Source organism: Cajanus cajan, chromosome 5, assembly GCF_000230855.2.
Source record: "Cajanus cajan strain Asha chromosome 5, NIPB_CcT2T_4, whole genome shotgun sequence".
NCBI classification, from domain to species: domain Eukaryota; kingdom Viridiplantae; phylum Streptophyta; class Magnoliopsida; order Fabales; family Fabaceae; genus Cajanus; species Cajanus cajan.
The window spans coordinates 3,020,776-3,045,768 of record NC_138521.1 but is presented as its reverse complement, the minus strand read 5'-3'; the positions used below and the strand labels follow the sequence as shown (position 1 = coordinate 3,045,768).

Below are 24,993 nucleotides of genomic sequence, written 5' to 3'. Positions count from 1 at the left end.
CCGTAGATGATTAGATTAACCGGTAGGTTTAGGGATAGCAACATGACGGGTTGGGTATGGGTTTCATGATACCTGTCTCTGTTCTCGCAGCTTAAATCCATCTTCATTCTTGTACCTGTACCTGTTAGGTTATAATTTTCATCTCATTTTCATTCCCGTCAGGTATCGGGTATATCCGTACATATACCCATCAAAAAAAAAATTTACAAAAAAAATTATAATATTTTTAAATTATTTTTTCATTATTATAATTAAGTTGTTTCTTTATCTCATATTTTAGTCAAAAGACTTCATAATAATTAAACAACTATAAATGATTCACATTATAATAAATAATCACACATAATTAAATATTAAAATTCTTTAATACAATTAAGTCGAGAGTGGATATTAAACCAGGAATGAAGACGGGAATGGGAACGGGAACAGGTACGGAGACGGGGCAGTAAGTATATACCTGTACTCGTACTCATAGTCAATATATTGAGTTTTACCCCGTACCCATACCCAATCAAATCGAATATTTTTTATTAAAGTTGGGACGAATTCAGGTATTACCCATAAATACGAGTTTATTTATCATCCCTAAGTAGACTCGTTCTAATGTTGGAGTAAACCCTTCTTCAACCAAAGTTTGAAACCTTTCTCAATCATCTCATTACTTGTGGTCTTCTTAAATTTATACTCCCTCAAAATTTATACAGAAGCAAAAAAATTTCACATAAATTAAAAAATTAATTTTATTTATTTATTTTTCATAATTTCATATAAAACATACACTATATATTTTAAAATAATTTTAATCACAATTATCATAGATAATATTTCCATTTATTAACTTAAAGATATTTTTTGAGATAAGAACATTAAATAAAATAAAATAAAATTGATTAAAATTTGTATATTTCAATTAAAAAAATTAAGCATTTTTATATTTATATATAAGTATAAAAAGAGTACTACTTATTTTTTTTTTGTATTCATTTACTTGAATTAATTATATACATTTTTTATTTTTCTTATAGTTTAAACTATATATAAAAGAATCCGTACATTACTGCTTGAATTCATTGATACTTTCTTTCATAGTGACTTTCTAGTTTCAATTTTTCAATTAATATAGGGACATTTTTTTCAAAACAAGTCAGTAAAAATTCGTTTATTCAAATCAAATAACTCAATACCCTCAGCTTTATCATTTTATTACATTTTAATAACTCAATGCCTACATTTATTTAAATTTATCACTGCTACATATCTAGAAAGATAAATAGATAAAGCTTGTATGTTTATCTGATCATTATATTATAATAGGCAGGAGAGTTTAATCAAAATACAGTTATAAGTTATTAGGAGACTCTTGAACAGAGTGCATGCGATTCTTCCTGTAATAAAATCCATTAGTTTGATCCACTTTTATCATATCATATTCTTGTGAAGTCAAAAACTGTAATATCAATTATGTAATTATCAATTACATTGCCCAGAAAGTATCAATGGCAATAATGTGTTCACCAATTTTGAGTAAAAAAATAAAAAGCCTCTAAAATTTACAAATGCCTTTTAGCGAGCAGTGGAAGAAAGACCCCCAAGTTTAGCATGAGATGATCAAAGGCTCTCAAAACTTGATCACATGCTTTCAGAGCACGATTTTCCTGCAAATCAGTAAGATAAGGAAATTACAGGTCGATTAATATAGCCACATTAACAATATAAATCATTTGAATTATATATTCTGTTCCGCTACTATTTCCAGAATTCGATTGCTCATGATTGAGCATAAGATTAATGACAAAATTCAACCAGAAATAATGGATTCTAGAAAAAACAAATTCTAGGAGAGATTCATGGTAAGCCTTAAAAGGGAAAGGGTATAAGGGAATGAAAAAAGGATGTAAAACTTTTGATTAGCATGTTGATCAACTTAAAGACCACAGAGAAGAATCCGAGGGAAAGAAATTTCATTTATATACTTTTAATTTTTAAGTTAATGCAAATAGTATGTGAAAGAAGGTTTTTTTTTTTTTTTTTTTTTACTTCTGACCGAAAATGTTTCCATAACTCATTCAACAAATGAAAACATGCCCATACCTTGTCCATATGATTGCTTCAGTTCATTTAGGTGGCTTCTTGCGCAAGAAGTGCAATTTCAATTTCCTGAAGTGACTTCCCTTTTGTTTCCAGAATATATTTCTTCACAAAGATCACAGCTATCAAACAAAATATACCAAAACTACTATACAAGAGTTGTGCCCCAATTATCTCCAGCATGCGCAAAAAAAATAGACCCACGAAGAAGTTTATCACCTGTTAAAGAAATGTTTATAATCTCAGAGAACATTATAACATCGAAAAAGGAGACAAACTAATTGACACTGATTTGATTTGAAAGGCAAAAATTTCCTCCAAGCATGGATATTTTATTTGATGTAGAGCCTACTATTCAACATATATCAAGATAACTAGAGAAAAGATCTAACTAATTCTAATGAATATATAATATTCAGAGCTCAAATTTTAATCTCATACATCGCAATCAACATGTGTAATATAAATGTTATAAAACACTAAACTGCATATAGCCAACACGCACAGCCATCCCCAACTGTACTAGCAATCTGGCATGAGCACCATGAAAGACCGGCAATAATATTATTGATTATTGAGGGGGTTATCAAGATTTTTCAAATCAATAACTTTCTTAATAACCTGACTCAGATACCATGTCAAGTTACTGGTTATCTGTTGACTGTTACCTAAGGTTAACTTGCAGACCTAAAGGAACCTTCCTAGAATATAAGCACATATATCATTCAAATATTGAAACATAAATTAGTTTTAAAATGTGAACATCATAAAATATTTACCAGCACTATGAGTTAAACATGGTAAAAGATTTCGCAATAATAACAAATATTTTAGTATATTCCAAGTTCATAAGTGTGCCAAAATGAGTTAAATAATTTGGAAAAGTTAAGATGAAATTGAATAACTTAAGGAAGCATTAAAGATGAAAAAATGAAAAGGCCATTACCCAATGCACAGCCAGGCAAATTGCCATTGCCTTCGCTCTGATATTGCCAGGTAGTATTTCAGAAATGATGAGACAAGGAACTGGACCAGCACCAAGAGCAAATGACAGCACAAACCTGTGTTCTCCATTTCACATTTAGCAACATATATCATGATTCATGAAACATGAACAAACAATTTCGTAAAGATTTGTAATTTGTTCAGTAATTTGGCAGTGAATAGTGAATACAAAGGAATGAAGGAAGTTCAGATTCATAAGTACAGTATCCAACAATCTATGCAGCAGTCTGCAGTCCATTTCAAAGTTAAGAATGCAAATATTTTCAAAATATAGTTAATTAATATTTGAAAAGTCATATTAGATTCATTGCCATGTGATTCTCCAGATAAATGAGATTGAAATCCATGTTAACCACTTGCTAATACATATATTTACTTGCACATCCAATGCAGTGGCAAACCAAGGACGCAAGTGAATTTCAAAAAACCATCGACTGAATACCATTATTAGAGGGGTGTATGCCCCACAATACCCCTCCCAACAAAATCAAGTTGAAGCTTTCTGACCACTTACAGTAACATCCCACCAACAGATAGATACATTGCTCCAAATCCTGATGCAAAAGAACTTGCAGCAATGACTTGTAAACCCATTGATAACCCCTAAACAAGAAAATAGGTAAAGATCAGATAATACAATTCTCGTCAAGTAACTTATGAAAATTAGTAGACAATGTAATAAATTCAATTCTTAAACAGCATCATAGGTAAGTTCCTACTATCAAATTGCTTATATTTCTTCCCTGACGATTGTAGGAAAACCCAAGATAGGGAAGTGCTAAAGTGAAGCCATACACTAGGTGAGCTTTCTAAAAGGGAAAATAAACTAGTGACCAGTGAATAGGCAGAAAATGGCTATATATTGAGCATAATAATTTTGGGTGGATTGTCAATTTTCAATGAAATTTACAGGAGAATCCAGTTAAACAATTAAGCCCTAATCTTGTTGATAGCAATTGATATGAATTTTATGTGTGTATTTGTCCTGACCAGTCTAACTAAGCTAGGATTGCTGGTCTTTCTTTTATTAGCTATGCAAATATAGATTATAGAATCAATACTAACTTCTGGGTACTGCATTTCAGTGCTGAAATCATGATGTAGATACTCTCCTCTTGCATATATTTTGTCATTCTATTCTAATACAATAAAGAATTTCACTCTTTTAACCTTTTACCTTCCCATTAATTGGCTACCAAGCACACCCTAACTAAACCCCATAAAACTATCAGAAAAACGATTCCATTTCCCATAACATAAGTAGCTTTTATTCAGGCTTCTTGGTCCAGCATTCCAGTTTATTGTCTATCCACTTTTACTAGCCTTGTCAAATGGAAGGTATGTTGCAGGCCTAAGGAGGGAGGTTTGAAACTTAGTAATCTGGTGTCCAAAAACATTGTTTGGCTGCTAAATGATTATGGTGACTTCCTAAATCCAGTGGAAGTTAATTCATTATGGCACCCAGTAAATGGAAACAATTATTGAATAATAGACAATTACAGTTTAGTTCGAACTTTCTAACAAAATGTCTAATGAAATTTTGTTCAAGTAATATTCAAGTTTAAAAGAGGTTAATTCCGCAAAGTCAGAATTTTCATTTTTTATTCCTACCATGCCCAAAAAGCTACCCAGGAGAAGCACTTTCCTTCCAAGTTTATCCATCAGAATCATTGCAATAATTGACCCTGAAGAGGCATACACAACAAGATTGAGTGAAATAAACAGCAATTACAATTCAACAAATAAACAAAAACAAGAGTTAAGCAAGCAGATACCCAATAAATTGCAAATTCCCACACATGTGTTTGCAATATCAGATGGTACACCAAAACTTTCAAAGACAGTTGAAGAGAAATAGAAAACAGCATTTATGCCAGATAGCTGCTGCAACGCAAAAAGCGTAGATCCAATGAACAACACTGCAAAATGCATTTAGTGATTTAGCAACTATCAATAAGACACAATTATATAGAATTGGAAATAGAAATGATTTTAGAAATTATGATATGATTAAGCAATAATCTAAACAATACACTACTATTCCGAAGAATAAAAATTATGATATGTAGTTATGTACCTCTGAAATGGCGGCCACAGATTAATTCTGAAAGTTTTACTGAATCAGTCCCATCACCTCTGTCAGACTTTGACAGTTCAGTCATTGCAGGTTTCACATGTACTCCTCCCAAGAGCTTCTCAAATTCAGCTTCAGCTTCAATGGTTCTTCCGCTCTGAACAAAATCAAAGAAATATAAGTGCCTGTGTGGAAATATAACCTAAATCAATAAGAAAAAGGAAATAAATATAGTTTGGAAGGATAAGAACCTTGGTATTCTTCTTATAAAATAAAATATTCAATAAGTCAATAATAAGTTTCAAATAGATATCAAGAAGAATATATCTATTTATTATTTTAAAAAGGGAATTAATCATTGGGACAAAGCAACTCAGAAATCTTCATGTATTAGTCATAAGGGAAGAGAAATCTCATTTTTTATGTCATAAAGCAAATGAAACAACATAGTCAAACAAAAGGCACTTAGCAATAGAGCCTTTCAGTAGCACCACCATCAACAAAAACCTTATCCCACTTGGTGAAATCAATTACATAGATCACAAAACGCCATTGAGCTTAGTCAAAAACCAAATCCTTAGATATATTATTCATCATGAGATCTCTCTTAACAATTTCTTCCAATGTCTTTTTTGGTCTTTCACTTCCCCCCTTTTCACATGATTAAAAACCATGCAATTTACTCTCCTTATGTTCCCAATAGCCCTCTTTGTCTGTGTCTGAACCACCTTAATATTTTGTCATCTTTTCCTCAATTGATGTCACACCAATATCTCCTCATATATAGTTCTTCCATATCATGTCCTTTCTTCTATGGTCACACATCCATCTTGACATTCTCATGTTTGCTACTCCCACTTTTTCTCTTGTCCCTTTAAAGCCCATCAATAACTATCATAGAATATAGTTGGACATATAGCATTACGTTAAAACTTCCCTTTGAGCTTGATAGGTACTTTATGATCATAAATAACCCCCAATGTCTTTCTCCATTTTAACAATACCACTTGTATCTTGTGTGTGACATCCTTATTAATTTCTCCATCATTTTGTAATATTGTTTGTAGAAGGGGCATAAAAGAAACAGCACTTCAAAAATATTCTTCATAATCAAATTTAAAAAAATAAAAAATAAAAAGATAAAATAATACATGGTAGGTTCTATTACCTGTCTCCCTCTAAAGTATAGGTATATCTCACCAGCATTAAACTTTATATATCATAACAAAGATCAAGTCCACACTTACATATCTATAAGCCATGATTAAGAACAAAAATTTTATACTCAAGCAATAAGCCTCTAAAAAGGATCCAGAATAGTTGAAAGTAAATACATTAAATTATATAGTTTTAGTTAGTAATTGAAGGTTTTTATTAGTTTTAATCACACAAAGATTAGATAACCTTGAAAAGCCAATGAGGACTCTCTGCACAGATCTCCATAAAAATGGCAAGCATTGTAGCAGGAATGATAGATACCCAGAAACAAATCCGCCACCTGTGCACATAATATCAACATAAAATACTACTTTAAAAAAATAAGTGTAAAAATAGTAACTGAAAAATGAAATGGCCTATAATGCTGCAATAAACATATGTTCATGAACTTAACCAAGCCTATTTAACATTCCATACCAACCCACTATTTCCTTGGCTGGGATTCCAATAAAGAGAGAACCCATGAGTCCAAGGCACGTTGCAATTTGAGTGAGGCCCCCAAAAGCACCCCGCACAGCTGGAGGTGAGACCTATAAATGCTAGTGAATTTAAGTTAACTGAAAAGACCTCTATTGAAAAATATAATGATCTCAAACTATAGAGAAACAACAATGATGATATCATCGGATATACCTCAGCCACATAAAGAGCTACAACAGGTGGGCCAAGTCCCATTCCAGTACCAACAAATAACCTTCCCAAAAGCATGCCCCACAGGGATTTTGACGTTGCACTGCAAAAGTTGTGAATAGTAAGTTTATAGCTCTATCTGTTGTTTTAGTATGATGATTTTTTTCCACTCTTTTTCATTTCAACCCCCTTTTTCTCTTGCATTATCTTCTGTTTTGTATAGAAAACACCATGGAAATATGTTTACATTGATTTGAAAAACAATTAGCATGAGGGCATGGACAATATAAACACAAAAAAGAAGCATGAGAAAGGGACTTCATTGTTTTGTAATGATGATTATGAAACTTGAAAAGTGATTTCTCATTTTTTTCTACTTTTCCTGATTTGTTCAGAGTTCTACTTAAAAATTGTCTACCAACTGTAACTGGAAAATGAAAATTCAAACTAAGACAGACAGGAAACCTCATAATATGAACTGATGTTAAAAATACAAACTATGGATAATAAATCCTTAAAATGGGAAAAAAAATCCCTCTTGATCACACTAAAAAACTGAAAAGCAAAGATAAAAAATACTGCAGAACTTCAAGGGTCTGCATCCTCTCTGCCCTAACCCCATAGGCCCCAATTCCACTGAATGATTGCCTAGTGCACCTCTTCCACTCACAGCTTTTTATCATTCCCCTTAATAGATTTAACACCTTATTTCCACACTCCTATGTCCTGCTTGCCATGGATGTAGAGTAATTACAACTTAAATTCCCATCTTAACCCCTGGGCACCTCATCCTTGCTACCTAGGGAGTCCAAACTCATAAAAACTAAACCAGTTAGAAGAAATTATTGTCCTCCAAAAAAGCAACCATTATATATATATATAAGAAGGGACCCACTTACTCCAAGAGTAACTCTTGGTAGACTTACTACACTTAATAACTCATGTTCTACATCAAATTTTAGTGATTTAACCATTGAATTAAAAAAAATTTATGCATAGATCAAATCTGCAAATTATTAAAAAATTTGAAAACTATATGATACTTCATTTCATTAATTCAAATTAACAGATAATCATAAAAACATTTATATGTTGATTTGAATCTATATAACAAAGTATCATAAGATTTTTAAATTTTTTAAAAATTTGCAAACTTAATCTATGTATAAATAACTTTTAACTCAATGATTATATCATGGAAATTTGATATAGAACATGAATTATTGAGGGGAATAAGTCTACAAAGACTTACTTCACTCCATTATACACACACACACACACACACATATATATATATATATATATATATATTTGTAGTGAACAACGTAGCTTTTGTACATCCTTTACAGAAATAATATGCAAATTTTATGGCACAAGAATGCAAAGTGATACAAATAATGAAAGAGAGATTAATTTAAAATTTATGCAGCTGATACCTCATTCCAGCCCCAATGATCATCGGTAATGCGCACAACTGGAAACTTCTTTTGCGTCCAACACCATCTGCAATCCATCCACTAAACATAGATCCAACAAAAGCACCTCCTAAACATATACTTACTACAAGACCTTCATCAAAATAAAAATAAAAGGAAGTAAATAAATATTTAGATGTAAGACATAATAAAGACATTAATATTTTTCATAATATTAAGATGAAGTACCTTCAGCCATTGTATTTCCACTAAAGCCAAGATCTATAGAAATGCTCTCTAAGGTTTCATTGACTACTCTGCATTGGCAATAGCAATAAGAAAATTAGATAATTTCGTACATACACAAGAAGAATGAATGTGGATCAAGCTACAGTGTAGAAGACCATACCCAATATGGTATCCATACAAGAATGAAGAAAGAGAAGCCACTGCTACATGCCGCAAAGAGCGCTGCCAAGAAGGTTTGACATTCGGTAGGCGCACTGAAGCTGTGAGGAGTGCAATACTTCTGTTAGTAATATCATTACAAACCCGTTTCTCCAATTGGATATTAAAAAAATTATTTAAAAAAAAAAACACTTCTTTGTCATTTTCTCTCCCTTCAAAAGAAAAATAAGAATTTGAAACTACATATAGTAGAAGAGACAAGCTCATTGTTGGTTGACTTTTTAACTTTCTCAATTATACAAGGCATGATTGACCATGTTTTGTAATGTGTATAAGTGTACAATAGGAACCCAATTCAAGAGAAACAGAAAAAATTGTATCATTGATTGAAAAACAAAAGCTGTTACAGAAGCAGCCCCATTAATCTCAGAGCCAATGCTCCTTAGAGAAAAGGTGACTCTCTTTGTGCCCAACCTCTCAAGGTTCTAACAGCAAATGAACAGATTAACAGAATGATTACCCTTTTCCCTCCATTCCCCCTAACTTCCCTATTCAGACAGTTTATTGGGCTTAGGCCCAAACCAAGTATCCTAACATATATACATGCAAGATTATTCTCTCAATGTCAAACCATATTTCGCAAGCTCATAAATTAAATGGATTTTTAAAATGTGTACTCTATTTTTAAGCATATGCTACAGAAATCAATATTCGAGGTTTGGCATTCAGTATGTGCACTGCCCTTTAAAATATACATATTCACGAGAAAGATTCAAGAAATGCGCATGAAAACATATATGACTATGTAATATATGTAATGAAGAAACTATTGATGGAAAAAGTGCAGTTTAGTTGGATCCAGTCTATTCTTTGAAATAAACAACTCTCACAAACTCCCTTTCCAAAAAAATAAATAAATAAATAAAATACACCTGACACTAACTTAGATTCTTTAGAAGGTATAAATCGATTTAAAGTAGTCATTTCCATTTTTCCATTCAGAGTTGAGTTCAGTCTCAGGTGCTATATCCAATTCCCATAGGCAATAGTACATTTTATATCTCTGATAACTCATGGTCGTGGAATCACTCAAATACAAAATCAGTAAACCCAAATTTTAAATAATAAAATGAAACTACTTAGTTTAATCATAAAAATAATAATATTGTTAAACCATTCATTTGGTTCCTATATGGGAAAATTGTAAGATTTAGTCGTTAGACATGTATAAAAGTTAAGCTTTAGTCCCTGACATTAACCAAAAAATAATAAAAGGCATATACAACAAAAAAGAAGGTACCTAAATTTTCATCTTTATCATGCCCAAGCATCTGTTCTCTGGATGCTACTCGCTGCCTTCCCCTCATGGCGAAACGATAGAAAACTTCTCCAAAGCTCGCCAGGGAGCACCTTTTCACAGACTACTGCATCATCACAACAAAAACAAAACCCGATCAAAGAACTCATCACTTGCATTGCAGCACATGGCATTGGCAACAACATCAAGACACCAATCTCAGCAACAAAAAATTGGGAAAATAAATTCTCAGATCTGACAAGTGAGAACCCCGGAGCTTCGTTTTCTATCGCATGGCACATTATATTTCCATGCACATTGTCATTCCCGTAAAATAGGGGGAACCGAAATCTCACCCTCATTAATTTTGAATGACGATGAAAGGGATTTATTTGAAGGGAATCACAGAAATCAAGAGGCTTCTCTCTCACACTCGCCACCACAATCACAAGAAAACTGGAAACTCAAAATGCAATCATACACAAAACGACACAGGAAAAATAAAAAATAATAAAAAGAGAGAGAGAGAGAGAGTACCTTGTTGCCGAGAGATGAAGAATTTGGAATGGCTTTTGAAGAGCAGAGGTTGGCAGAGATGCAAATGAATGAATGAGAAAAGGAGAGTGAAGTGTGTCATATGGCAGTTGAAGACCAAGGCACGTGTCAGTACGTGACGCAGTCTTGGTCAATATAATATAAACCTACCATAGATTTCGCATACACATGATGATAAATAAATATACACGCTATGTATGTTATGCTATCTCTCTATTTTTTTTTTGACACGTGCCAATTTCTGCTGTAATGCACTACACAGAAGATCTAAAAGGAAATGAAAATTTGGGTAGCATTGAATTACGTTTCATTTATGTGTATAGCCCCTAAGCCCTAAACCAAAGGAAATGTTATTATTTTTTCTCAAAAGTGGGGAAGCTTTTTCCACTTTAATCAATGTATGCATGCCTAATGTTACTCAATGCTACACTGTAGACCAAACTTCGTCTATCAAAGACATTTTAATATCATTAAACTAGTATTTTATCAAAAAAACAAATGACACTAAACTATTTAACTATCATTTCAATTTTCAACTAGGAAAAATAATCACACTCCTTGTAGTATATACTCTGAAAGGAAAGACAAAAATAAATGATAACTGATACCGTGTCCTTTACTTTGGGTTTTACTAAAAAAAATAATAACATAAGCATGATTTATGAACCATTTATCTAAATTTACCATATATTATAAGTGTTTGTGACTTGTGAATTGAGAAAGTGTATACCAATAAAAGTTGGTCCAATTAAACAAGGAATAGACTCGTATATAATAAGATGCCACTTTGATTCATGTTACTCGTATAAAAGACTGTTAATAGATAATATGCAAATATTTTTATAATTATTTTTTGGCCTTAATTATAAAATATTTATCGATTATAAATAATAATTATAATACAATTTATATATTTAAAAAATTATTATAAATTATAAATTATAATTATATAAAAATAAACATTTTCTATGCGGATGCTAGATACTAGTAAGAATTAAAAATCAAACTTACAGTATAATCTAACAGATCCACTTAACTACCGAGGTCCCTCGTTGTGTATTTTTATTTCACGAACAAAATCTCCTTCAAGTGCCTAAAAAGAATTTTGTATCTACCGACCGTCTAGAAGTTAGAACAATTAGCAAGGATTGTTCTATCTCACGTAAAAAAAAAAAATGTTCTAAACTAGTCAATTATCTCTAATTTGAGTTTGAGATGTGTAATTATGTTATATATTCAAAAGAATATATTTAAATAATTTTGAACATAATTATTCTTGAAAAAAAAAATACATGTGATTTATAAAATAAAATAAATAAAATCTTGAAATATCTATCAATTTTACTACACCTAAACTCCTTTTATTTATTTACTAGAGAGAAAAAACATTACACGTCTGTCTCTGTTTAAAATAAATACTATTGTGAATCGATTCTTAAAAGAGTGCATGCGAATGTTTATAATGAAGTAAAAAGAAGAAAAAAAGAAACTACATTAAAAAATTAAAACAAGTAATTACAAAGATAAAAGGATAAAATAAATTGTACATACCAAAAAAATATATTTCCTTTATTGTTAGCAGAGATAGGTGCAGTATCGTGGGAACACTTATCCACACTACCATTTTACAATTTTATATAATATTTTTTTATTCAAAAATAATATATTTTAAAAAATAAAATTTATATTCTAATAAAATAAATTTATATATATTTAAATTATCATATATATAAAATTTAAATTTGGAGGAGATATCTATTTATTTGATATTTTTCAAATTTTTGAAGGTGATTAGTTCTTATATATGACAAATAATACTCCTTAATAACGAATCAATTTTTTAAAAATTTAATTAATTAATATATATATATATATATATATATATATATTAATGCTCACATATATAATATAATATATTAAAAAATTAATTTTTGATAAAATAAAATTTGTAGCATGCATATTTATCTTTAGTACTTTCTATTTATTGTACACTGATTAAAAAATCAAATTAGTAAAATTCGTAAGATTTCTGTTCTATTTATAATTTTTATTATAAAATATTTTTTTAAAATTATCATTTAAAAGTTTATAATAGATATTAAAAACATGTTTATATCATAAATAAATTAAATTTGATTTTTATAAAATTTAACATTTTTATTTTATTTTTTATTAGTGTTAAATTATTATAAAGTGGATATTTGATATTGTAGTTCTAACCAAACATTAAAAAAAATGTTTATGATAGATAAATAAATCATACTTAGGACATGTATTTTTATTTAAGGTTAAATTCACACCTACTAAATTATAAATAATCTAGTTTAACCTAGTTTTAGTCGTAACCATAGATATAAAAACTTGTAAAAAATAATTATAATATATATTTATACTTTTAAAAGTAATATATAAACTTTTTAGCCCTATAAATATATAAATAAATATTATTCCCACTACTTTAAATTTTTAGATCCGTGACTGATTGTTAGTATATAAAAGTATAAATGAACCACTGGTCCACTAATTTCAACTTAGAGGTGAAATTTTGAAATAGTGTGCACAAAATTTTAAATTTAAACTCTAGTGTAGCATTGTAATTCTGATGAATAAAAATAAATAAATATATATATATATATAAGTATATTTTACTAGTGCGAAGAGAAAATTACATAAGCATTTATCAGGCACAACGGCATTAATTAAAAAAATGGTTAAAGAAACAGGTTTGACATGATGAGGGTGGGTATTGACAATTGACAATTTTTTTTAGGCAGAGCACACCTTAACCAAATCACCTCGGTGGATGATGACAATATGTGAATAAGAACATTCGATTTTATTTTATTTTTAGCTTAATTATGAACATGGGTTGGCAAATTGGCAACACCTCAATTGACTGTCAAGCAGTCCATTCATCCATCTGTGCTTGCGTAGTTAATTGATTGACTACTTTGTGCTTTTATATTGACAAATGCAGGAAAGAGTTTGAAGCGTGTCCGATACCACAAAGGTACAACATGATAAATGATTCAAAGAATGATACACATAAGATGGAACATTCAATATTTGCACCCTTCTCTTTTCATGTTTCTTTAAGACATCAGATAAAATCCCAAAAATAAATAAATAAATAAAACAAAAAAAAGAGGGAAAAAAAAAAAGAGAATGGATTCCTTTGTTGATCTCAATCAAAACATTCCTGGGCCCTTATGAAGCTTGAATATGAACTAAAGAGATTGACTAAACAAAATATCACAAAGCATTATACAAATTATTTTATGATTGTTGTTAATAAAACTCACTAATTCTCTCTCTACCACTTTTTACTATTAACTGAAAATCACAAATTTCAATGAGTTTCACCACTAAATCAAAGTGAGACTCAACACAAATTTATGATTTCTAATATATTTCAACTAATAGTAAATATATTATTAAAGAAAGCGTCAGTATTCCTCTTATTTCATTATAAGAATACAAATACAACGAACAAGGGTGATTTTGGATAACTACTGCCAGGGCAAGATAAACATATTTCAATGACGAGCTTGGCGAAATATTATCCGGAGAAAGAGCATGTTATTCTTCAATTTACTTTAACTTTGCCATTGATATCACAACAAAGCTGAAGTTATGTTTTCTGGCATTTCTAAGTTATCAGTTACTTAGGCTAGATTTATTCTTAATAGATGTGCTATTAACTGCATCCAAATGCTCAAGGGAACTTCATTATAATTGTATACAAAGAAGTCAACCCAAAAAAAGTAAGCTTTAATTCATGGATGTAATGTAGTAGTCTTACATTTACGATAGGAGTAAAGACAAGCATAGCCCCTTTCCCCTCTCCCTTCTTTCACCCACTTCTCCCAACACAAAAGAACTATTGCCGCAGAGAATCTGTACTTCAAATCACAATCTAGAATAGCATTTTGGCTGCACATCTTATTAGCCCAAGATATCTGATGCTGCCTTGTTCAAGATTTGAAAAAGCTCTTCCCTGTTATAAGAAAATTCAAGTGAAGTTGCTAGAAAACTGAGTGCACTAAAAGCTAAACCTTTTTAATGGGATTTTTCTTGAAAAGAATCAGTAATGGTCTTATTTATGAAGAAAAAAGAAGTTTCATTAGTTACATAAGATTAATCTCTTTACAAGGTAGCTAATCATTACCCACTTTACAACAGATCATTCAAGTGGTTAATAGATCTTTTGAAGTAAATTAACCATTCACCGTAAATTTTCTTTTACTTTCCTCACTTCAATTGTGAAATCAAAGGTATGATGTAGTTAATATCAAACAAACTCAAGGAAATCAGAATAAAAGGGACCAAAATGCTTACCGGTCAGGCTTGAATACGAGATAGCGATAAGTAAACCACTGAAATAGAAAGAGAAGTTTGAAGTATTCGCCAATTGAAAATAAATATTTGAAATTACACCAAAAACAAAAAAAAAAATCAAGTATGCAGCACAGTACAGCACTTACCACTGAGTAAAATATTCCAATTAATTCCAGTACAGTTGGGAAAAGTGGCAATTTGTCAATGGCCTACATACAAAAATGAAAAAAACAAAATCAGTAGGGTGGAAGAATTGGGATAAAATTTATTCGTAGCAAAAATATGTGCAGAGTCAACAGCCAAATCAAGAAAGCAAGAAGGAATGTCATTTTGAAGCAGTTTTCACTTAAAAGAAGTTTCCAAATCCTTAATAAATAACAATTTATTTATGGATCAAACTGTGATAGCCCCAATGGATTTGTTCTTCTACCACCAGATCAATTTGTTTCTGGCAGTGGCCATGTCAGGCCATACACTATGAAGCACTTATACAGTTGTACTTGCATTTGCTTCACATATCCGTACTGAATAATTCAAAACTGATACTTCAGGCCACTTCACCAATAAATATCTATGAAGCATCCAAGTCTTTAAAAAAGGTTATGAAACTTTGATACAGCAAAATATGAAACATAAAAGTGTACAGAAGATAGAAATATAGAAACATTGTCTCTTGAATCTTGATGAACCAAAATGGATGTTGTTCTCTACTTCTCTTTATGGATGTGATCTTCAAGAAGGGAATGAGATTGACACTATTTTTACTTGTAAGCAATAAGCAAGTGATTTATGATGAGAATGATCTATAACTTTTATTTTTATTTTAGTAATGTTGACAATTATATATTGGTTTAATTAATCATTTGGTCCCTACACTAAACTTTGTCTCACCTTTGCACTTTAGTCCCTGTACCTAAAAATTCTATGTTTAAGTTCTCATTCGACAGTTTTTTTTTATGTTTAGACCTTCTTGTTAGTTTCCTAGCAGTGTAAAATTGTCACAAAGTAGAGGTATAACAACTAAAACATAAAAATGAAAATAAAATAAAATACTTGTATAGGGATTAAAATTTAGAGTTTCTAGGTATAAGGACTAAACACAAAGTGTGGACAAGTTTAGCGACCAAATGATTAATTAAACCTTATAATGCCTTATCAAATTTTAAACGTATCCTGTACATACTAGTGCTACTATATTCTATACATTTTAAGAAATGTTATATAACTATCAGATATGTATCATATCCAATACAATGTATCAAATTTGTGCATCCTCATAGGCTCATAGCCCATACGTCAATAGTTCAGCAAAAAATCTACTATCAAGTATTCATTTCCAAAACACTGAAAGCAGCGAAGATTACCGCAATAAAATTTGTTGATGCCCAAAACGCTGCTATGGCTGCAAATCCCAAACCAACAAGTCCCAATCGGTCCTCAGGTGTTTCCCACTGTTTTAAAATCAACAAGCAGCAAATTAGACATACTGTACCTTTTTGTGACTCTTTGAAAGAATGACAAGAATGATGGGAGTGGGAAGAGAAACTCACAACATTCTGAACAGACTTAAAAACAGTAAGGGTAGTTGAAGATTCAGAACTTTCTCCAGAAGCCTTCACAATAAATGAAACATGCTTTCGTCTCCCTGTGAAGTGAGCAGAATGAAAATCAAGAATCAGGAACATAAGAGGTACAAACCTTTTATCACAAATCAGCAGAAGTTATAGCAATGGTTTTATAAGGCCCTGGATATAGTCACAATTGCCCCATATAATAGTAAGCCAATGTAGTTCTCAAAATTTAGCTTTTGTGGATGAAAAGTATACAAATCACATCCATGATACAACAACGACTTTTTTAATAGAACCAACCTAGTGCAAAAATCTCATGAATTTTACATACTGCCAGAGTGCATAAATCATGCCAAAAGTACATAAAAATCACATATACTAAGACCTTCTGTTAAATTTTTAATTTCTAGAGACAGACAAGTGCCAAATACCATGCTGGTGATTTTAAAGTTCAACATTCGTAATTACATCATTTCGGCACAACAACTATGCAGAGGACAACATAACTATTTTCTCTTCGGTTGTTAGGATTACCTTCGACATATCAAAATGTTCACTTTGAAACTGAACTGACGGCTCAATGTCTCCAAGACTACTCACTTTGACTTAAATCAAGTAATCAACAATGCTTAAAAACTTAAAAAAAAAAAAAAAAACGCTACTGAAGTCAAAAAACCATTTTTTTATGCTATAGTTTCATTTCATACAGTGTCTATGGGAACAAAAATCTCAACTTTGAAAGTAAACCATAAAAAAAGGGGGGGAAAGAGAAGGGTCACCTGAAAGAAGAGAAACAGGGAAAGTTGAGAAGTTCCCTGATTGTGATTTTCTAGCAGGGAGCAACAATGGTGAAGGCAAGCTTGCAACAGTGGAAGCCATTTGCAGCCCTAAAGTTGTGGCAGCAGAAATAATAATTGAATTAAAATGATAATAAAAGAGACTAAATTTGGGTTAAGATTTTCTCCAATGATAATGGGATGACAGAAATCAAAACTGAGATTGAGAAAAAGAAGTTTGATGTTACCTTGTATTACTCTCTAGTCTCTACTGATGCAAAGGATGAGTGAGACTGAGACACACAGAGCCACAGAATGTTTCAATGCAAGGAGTGTGCGCCACAAAAATTAAAATAAGACTAACTCCCTTTTATTTATTTATTTTCTAAACTTCTATACAAACTAGAAAGGTAAGGTTGGTCCATATCGTTGTGCAATATACATGGATACATTAAGAAACTATACATCAAAAAAAGATACAATAAGAAACCATGAATCAGGCACTTGTTTGGAAATCCTTAATTAATTAAGGCTTAATTACCTTTTTTACTGATAGTTTCATTTATATAATTTAAAATAATTTTTAAATTTTTATACATACTTTTTTAAAAAATTCCTTGTCGCTTATATAAATATTTATATTATACATAATTAATATAATTATACAAATCGTAGCTATATATCATATTTGTATTTTGAGAGACCAAATTCAAACAATAAAATTATAAAAGGACAGAAAATCAATTTGATAAATACTAGAGGATTTATCTCTTTTATTTATTGTTTTCTCTACTCCTATTCTGTTTTCTTTTATAATTATATATATTTTGAAGTGAAGTATCTATTAATTTTATTAATAACTAATTTTTTTTAAAAAAAATAGTTAATTATCTTTAGTAGAGGCTATTTTTTAATCACATCTTTTATTCACAATATTAAAATCCAAGAGTTTGTTTGAAACCAAATTAATTTCTACCTAAATTAAGGCTTGATAATTCGTACCCCATCCTATGTTGTTTTTTTTTTTTTTTTTTTTTATCTTGATGATACCTGTATTTCGGTATTGTTTGTCTCTTTTTTTTTTATCCACTGACCATTGTAGTTCTAGAAATATAAGGTGCACAAATGTCATGAAAGGTTTAAGATTTGAAGCAACTATTTATTTTAATTAATTTTTTATATAAGTATACTAAAGGAAACAAGAAATATAAAAGAAGTGAGAACAAATATCATATAAGTCGATAAAAAAAATAATTGTATAATTATACACTAAATTATCTTTTTTATAATAAATATATACTTAATTTTTAAATATATCTTATGATTGAATTTAAATAAAGTTTTATAGTGATAAGTCAAGATAAATAAATTTTACCATAGTCATAATAATACAAGGATCACTCACTTTATCATATATATACTCATTTAAATTTTCAAAATCAAAACTTTCATCTACAAACTCATGTCTTATCCATGAATTCAAATGTTTATTACCCATAACATTATTGTAGTAGTTAATTAATAGCAATAACAATTAATTATTCATCATGATTATATTATTATTATTATTATAAATCTATATATTTTTTCTTTTCCATTTTCTATAGCAGTCACATGGAAGAGAAAGGAAAAAAGTTAAATAAAAGAATAATTATAAGTAAAGACAAAATTAGCTTTTTTTTATAATCTATAATGTATATACGACTAATATAATATAATATTATTTAAGAAATAATTTAAATAAATTTAAAATTATTTTATTTAATTAGAAAAAAATTAAATAAAATATTTACAAACAACACATGTAAGATAATAAAGAAAATAAAAATAACTAAATAATATATTAATAATAGTTAGATAACATAAAATAAACAAATAAAATAAAATTATAATATTTTATCAAATAATTATGATTATATATATTCTTTTAAAAATCATAGATATCTTCTCCTTCTATCTTAAGAGGTTTAGTGAAGAGAAAAGTAATTTCTCTAAAAATAAAAGATATACTCGAGTGAAAGATAAAAGTACAATTCATCGCTTATATACCATATGAAGTTTGTAAGTTTTTCATTTTATTGCTTTGAAGGTTCCGTGCTTATTTATAGACACAAATATTTTAGTTTTAATTTATTTTTAATTCAAGTTATAATTACTTTTACTTAAATTTAATTATATTAACTATGTTTTAGTTAAATTTTAATTCATCGAAGTGAAATACAATTGATTTCATTAAATTTACAATTTTCCTCCACATCATTATCTACAACGAAATGATTATATTCTTATATCACCTGTCATTTGATTGTTCAGGTAAGAAAAAAAAAAATATATATATATATATATATATATATATTTTACGTGATCGTTCCAAGAGATGCTTGATGATCTAATGGTAGGTTCCTGAAACCACTTGTTAATTTCTTTTCATTATATTATTATTTATTTATTTTAAAACAGTAAATTTATACAAAGAATATTACATTGTAAAAATTTTAAATTTCACATTTTTTATATATATTTTTTTAAAAGTCAAATAAAACATTTAGAATATAAAAATACGTTTTGTATGGATTACGTTGGATTTTGTTTAGGTGACTTTGTATTTTGTAATGGGTTGGGGTATCCCTTGTATTCTCCTTAATTTATTTTACTTATCAAAATATATATATATATATATATATAAATACCTTTTATTTCTATAATCAAAGTTAGAATATTACTTATTTTATTTTATTTTATTTTAATTAAGAATAAATAAGAAAATATAAGCTTAACACGCATAGAAAATTTAAATAAAAAACATTATGGTTTATTAACAAATGTTGTGAAAGAAATTAGGATGTTACACATAATTTTGAATAAGACTAAAATCAATCACTAACTTTTCTTAAGATTTCAGTAAAATTATGAATTTTTATCTATCTTTAACATATATAAATTCAAATAAGAGAACATAAAATATAAGAGAAGTCAGATTTTATAAAGTCTAAATTAGTAAAAACAAATGGAAGCAGTTGTACCTCTTTCTTAAGACATTTAATGATCAATTTAACGACAAGGATAAAAATAAAATAATTTTTTTTTACTGAAAATAATTAAAAAGGACAAGAAGCAAAAGTCTCCTATTTTACGGAAGCGAAAAAAAATATTTAAGCCTAGTTTTAATAACATAGAAAAAATGATAGAAAAAATAATTCTATTGTTGTTCTTAGATATCGATTTCCAATTTCACAAACAAACAAAAATTAATTATGAAAAAAAAGTTAATACTGATCTGAACTCTGAAGTATTAGGTTTGTGCGCGAATCACATGATGCTTCCAGTGATCTACTTACAGTTGCCAAGTCCCAACTACTACAACGACTTCGGTTTGAATTGAATTGCAAATACACCAAAAATTTAAATACGGAACTGTCTCTTTATCAATTTTACCTTATAAAATATTTAAGAATATAAAAATACTTAAATCATAAAATATATTACTATTATTTTCAACTTATTAAAATATTTAACATTATTAAATATTATTTAACATTAATTGGAAAAATAGTACTATATAACAATGTACACTCATCTACCAATTGAGTTAAATCTCTTGATTAACAACATACTCTATTATGCTTTTAATGCACTTTCTATTTTGGATAAAAGAAATTAAATTTTTTTTTTACTAGAAGATTTAAAACAATTTAAGTGCATTGTTCAACCATGAGTTTAACCTCTTGATTGACAGCATACTCTCTGATGTATTTTTAAAGCATTTTTCTATTATTATATAAAATTTTACGTGACTCGTATAAATTTCGTGTGTGTTTGTATTAGAGTCAAGACGTGAAAAATTACATTTAACTGGAAGTAACAAATAAGAATTTTTACGTAAATTTACATTTAGACAAGAAAAAGTTACGTTTAAAAATAGAATCCAAACACCCATATCATTTTTCTATGTAGGTAATATTTACTCTATTTTTTTCCAAGGTTTTTAATCTTCCTTAAAAGTAAAAGCACTTTAAAACATATATAATCAAAACAATGTTTTCTCAATTTTTGTATGTTGTAAAATTAGTTTTAGTTTTAAGAGTTTTACAAAATTGTATTAGCCTGATTTTTCCTTTTGAGACGTATCGTAATAAGAAGAGAAAAAAAAAACTCAATATAAACTATATAAAATAGTATCTTTATAAGTTTTGCAAAAATCTCAGTTAATAATAAAAATTTATACTAATTTTAATTTTCGCACTTGGTTACACTTAAGTCTTAACCCACTTGCAGCAATAGTATTCGGAGGACAAATAATAAATGGTTTAAGATAAACAACGATCCCACAATGAGTAAAATCAAATCAAATAATCTGCAGCAAGACTAAAAGAATGTTAAAGTAAATTTAATCACATGTAACGTGAGTCCAAATTTTAATAGTTTATTATTGGACAAATGACACAAAATATTTTAATTTGATTAGTGATTTTAAATTTACATTTTATATAATATATAACTATGTTATAGAATAAGAATTTTGTTTATCTGATTTTATTCCCTTTGAATAAGATTCTCATATATAAAAAAATAAAATAAAATATTTTTCCCCATCAAAATGATTGTGTTTTAATTTTAGTTCTTATAAATTTTTTCTTTACTTTTCATTCTTCTAAAATTTGAAATCATTATTTTTAATCTTTAAAAAAAATGAGTAAATTTTTATTTTAGTTCCTATAATTTTTTTTTTTATTTTCACCACTCTAAAACCTAAAATATTTATTTTTTATCTAATATTCATTTTAAGGTGAATAAATAATATTTATTTTAATTTTTTTTATAATTATCGCATACTAAGATGATATTAAATATAAATATAGATGTCACTAGAGATGATCATTGGACCATATAATAAACACAATAGTAGTTAAAAATAATCACATAATACTAAGGACCAATGTTTTCAAAATTAAACCAATCAAGGCACTGGTTTAAAGTTCAATGATTCAACTGTGATTGAAACATGGTCAAATTAATATTAATAAAAAATAAAAATAATTAAATAAATATAATATTATGATTTAATAGAATTACAAATTTAAATAAAATTTTTGTATTCAAAATAAACATAAAATTTCAAATATAGTATATAAGTTTAAATTTAATATAATATAATAATGCCCATTAACAATAATATATTTACATTTAAAATAAAAAATGCCAACTTAATGTACAATAAAATTGAAAAATATCAAGATATAGAATTTTAAAAATTAAATAAATGACTAAATTATTCTTTGTAAGGAAATTGATAAAATAATTTATTTCAATTTATAATCTTTATCATATATGTTTTTATTCAGTATAAAATATTTTAATTACATTTTAAAATTAAAAAATATATATCTTTTTGAATGGTACCATTTCAATATGATTTTTTACACAAATTCTAGATTGATTTGACCAATTATGAAATTTATTGATTTTTTCAAGTTATCGAATTGATCAACACAGGCTAATTTCCAATCAAACTGATGGAATCGATTGATCCATTCCAATTTTGGTAGTTATTGTAACACGTTACATTTTTACTAATGACTGTAGATTTTATTGATTTATATGTTGTGATTATTGTTTATTTGTTGAGAATTCTAAGAAAAAAATCCTAAAAAGTTTTAGTCATTTAGGAATGTCTCTAAGCAAAGATCAAGTTTGATTTGTATAGAAAGGTATATAAGATTTTTCTAAAGAAGTGGATCTCATAAATCCATTTTCTTGAGAAAGTTAGAAAAAGTCTAGAGAGAAAAACTTTGAAACCTGAGGAAGACAATTTTCTTTTTCAACTTCTTAAATCTTTTTCTTTTCCCTACCCTAAGATTGATTTTGGTGGTTGTCATGTGATTCAATCACGTAGACCTGACACCCATACCACATCAACTATGGTGATAGAGGAGATTCAACAATTCACTTCAAGAGTCAACTTCTTAAGAAAGGTTTTCGACAACTAGTCATAGAGATATCCTCATAATGAGATAATAAACTTTTAAAAACCAACATCTCCTCTATTCTTAAGTCAATCAACATAACTCAACATAATTTCTTAAGCATTTTCAACACCACCATGCAACTCAACTTACAACTTTCAATAGTTTAATCATTTATACATCATCCTTGACCAATTTATAAAGAACTAATATCATACAACAACATACAACATGTAAACACTTTTACTTACTCATACGATGTTTATACGCTTAACAAAAATCAACATAGGCAACCCACACCTAGTGCCATTCTCCTTGCGCCAAATGTGAATGAGATAAAGAGTTTTTGACTCACCCATGCTTGATGCCAATCTACTTGTCCCTGACGTGAATGAGATAGAGAGGCCTTATGGCAATCACACTTGGCATGGTTAAATCCATGCTTGACCTTGTTTTTAAGTAGAGAGCCTCAACTTGACTCATACTTGACGTCACTCCACTAACGCCCAACATCATTCAGGTAGAGAGCTTCGGTCTTGATCATGTCTGACACCATTTAATTAGGATTTGGTTTCACCAAGTCAGAAAGCTCCAATGACATTCATGCTTGGTGCCATTTAACCCACACCCAGTGTGACTAAGTCAAAGAGCTCTCTTTAAACTTACGTTTAACGCTACCAAACCCAAGCCCAACAAGAGCGAGATAAAGAGTCTTTGACCTACATCACATTTGATGCCTTGAAGTTGCTCCCAATGCAATGATGAATTCTGCACTTGGTAGATTCACATTTTGACCTAAACCACTTGAAACTCAGAAAAATTCAAGCATGCAAAACACAACATCACATATGGACACAGTAGGAAATTCAAAATTAAAATATAACAATAAAATCCATATGGAACCATTGCAAAGCAAGATCCACCAAAAATTTTCTCAATGCTCTCAAAACACCAAAACTCACAACTTTCAATTTACCATCTCAAAAATCACCACAATCATGAATTCAATGAATTTCAAGCAACACACACATCATAGATCAACAAGGAAATGAGTTCTAACTTCCTTTACCTTTAAACTTTCAAGAGAACACAAAAGAAGGAAGAAGAAAGTCAAGACCCTCAAAAGAACTTTGCACCAATCCTCCCGAGGTCTTTGATTCAAAGCTCTTCAAGATTGAATATTTACTCGGCAATGCTACCAATATCTTCTACACTGTCTTGAAAGCTGGGAAGAAGAAAGCAGAATTTTAGAATTTCAGAGTTCCTCTTTCTAACTTTTTTTTTTTAAGTTTTATTAAGATTGAACTTATGAAACTTAAGTCTTAAAGAAAACCTTATATACTTTCTTAGGACTTATCAACTTGACATCTAATTAAAGCAACTCCCCAAACAACATAACTCATTAAGATTATTAAATCTTTAGAGTTCTTCAACAACTAATTAACTAAGCACAACAACATATAATTTAATAAAACAACAATTATTAATAAAACTCACAAACTTACAAAAAAAAAGTCCTTACAAAATAAAATAATTAAAAGTTAAAAGTTATTTAATAAGAAGAAAGTAGGAGAGAAATAAAGAAAAAATAATAATTTTTAATTAATTTATATTAAATTAAATAAAAAAAATGAAATTAATATTATAAATTAAAT

General features: G+C 28.8%; 2 protein-coding genes across 6 annotated transcripts; both read right to left on the bottom strand.

Moving 5' to 3' along the window:
- Positions 1–1,386: 1,386 nt before the first annotated feature.
- On the bottom strand, positions 1,387–10,830 carry SGB1 (Major facilitator superfamily protein). 4 transcript variants are annotated; one of them, XM_083074736.1, is made up of 15 exons: positions 10,673–10,830; positions 10,139–10,262; positions 8,840–8,939; positions 8,680–8,747; positions 8,452–8,584; positions 7,019–7,118; positions 6,803–6,915; positions 6,572–6,665; positions 5,171–5,324; positions 4,869–5,012; positions 4,705–4,778; positions 3,608–3,696; positions 3,035–3,149; positions 2,092–2,307; positions 1,387–1,655 (listed from the first exon to the last, which is right to left on the bottom strand). In XM_083074736.1, the coding sequence occupies exons 2-14, from the start codon at positions 10,203–10,205 to the stop codon at positions 2,119–2,121; spliced, it is 1,440 nt and encodes a 479-aa protein (XP_082930862.1). In that variant the 5' UTR covers positions 10,206–10,262; positions 10,673–10,830; the 3' UTR covers positions 1,387–1,655; positions 2,092–2,118. The 4 variants fall into 4 exon arrangements, with proteins under 4 accessions (XP_082930862.1, XP_082930864.1, XP_082930861.1 ...); XM_083074738.1 differs by having other exon boundaries at positions 10,139–10,259; positions 10,673–10,823; XM_083074735.1 differs by lacking the exon at positions 10,673–10,830 and adding an exon at positions 10,492–10,512 and having other exon boundaries at positions 10,139–10,259.
- Positions 10,831–14,387: 3,557 nt separating this feature from the next.
- LOC109807519 (CURVATURE THYLAKOID protein) lies at positions 14,388–17,763 on the bottom strand. Of its 2 annotated transcripts, XM_020370057.3 has the most exons (7): positions 17,624–17,763; positions 17,379–17,486; positions 16,579–16,673; positions 16,393–16,479; positions 15,175–15,237; positions 15,029–15,066; positions 14,388–14,687 (listed from the first exon to the last, which is right to left on the bottom strand). In XM_020370057.3, exons 2-7 carry the CDS (start codon positions 17,476–17,478, stop codon positions 14,636–14,638), a joined length of 435 nt encoding a protein of 144 aa, XP_020225646.1. In that variant the 5' UTR covers positions 17,479–17,486; positions 17,624–17,763; the 3' UTR covers positions 14,388–14,635. The 2 variants fall into 2 exon arrangements, with proteins under 2 accessions (XP_020225646.1, XP_082930856.1); XM_083074730.1 differs by lacking the exon at positions 17,624–17,763 and having other exon boundaries at positions 17,379–17,600.
- Positions 17,764–24,993: the final 7,230 nt, after the last annotated feature.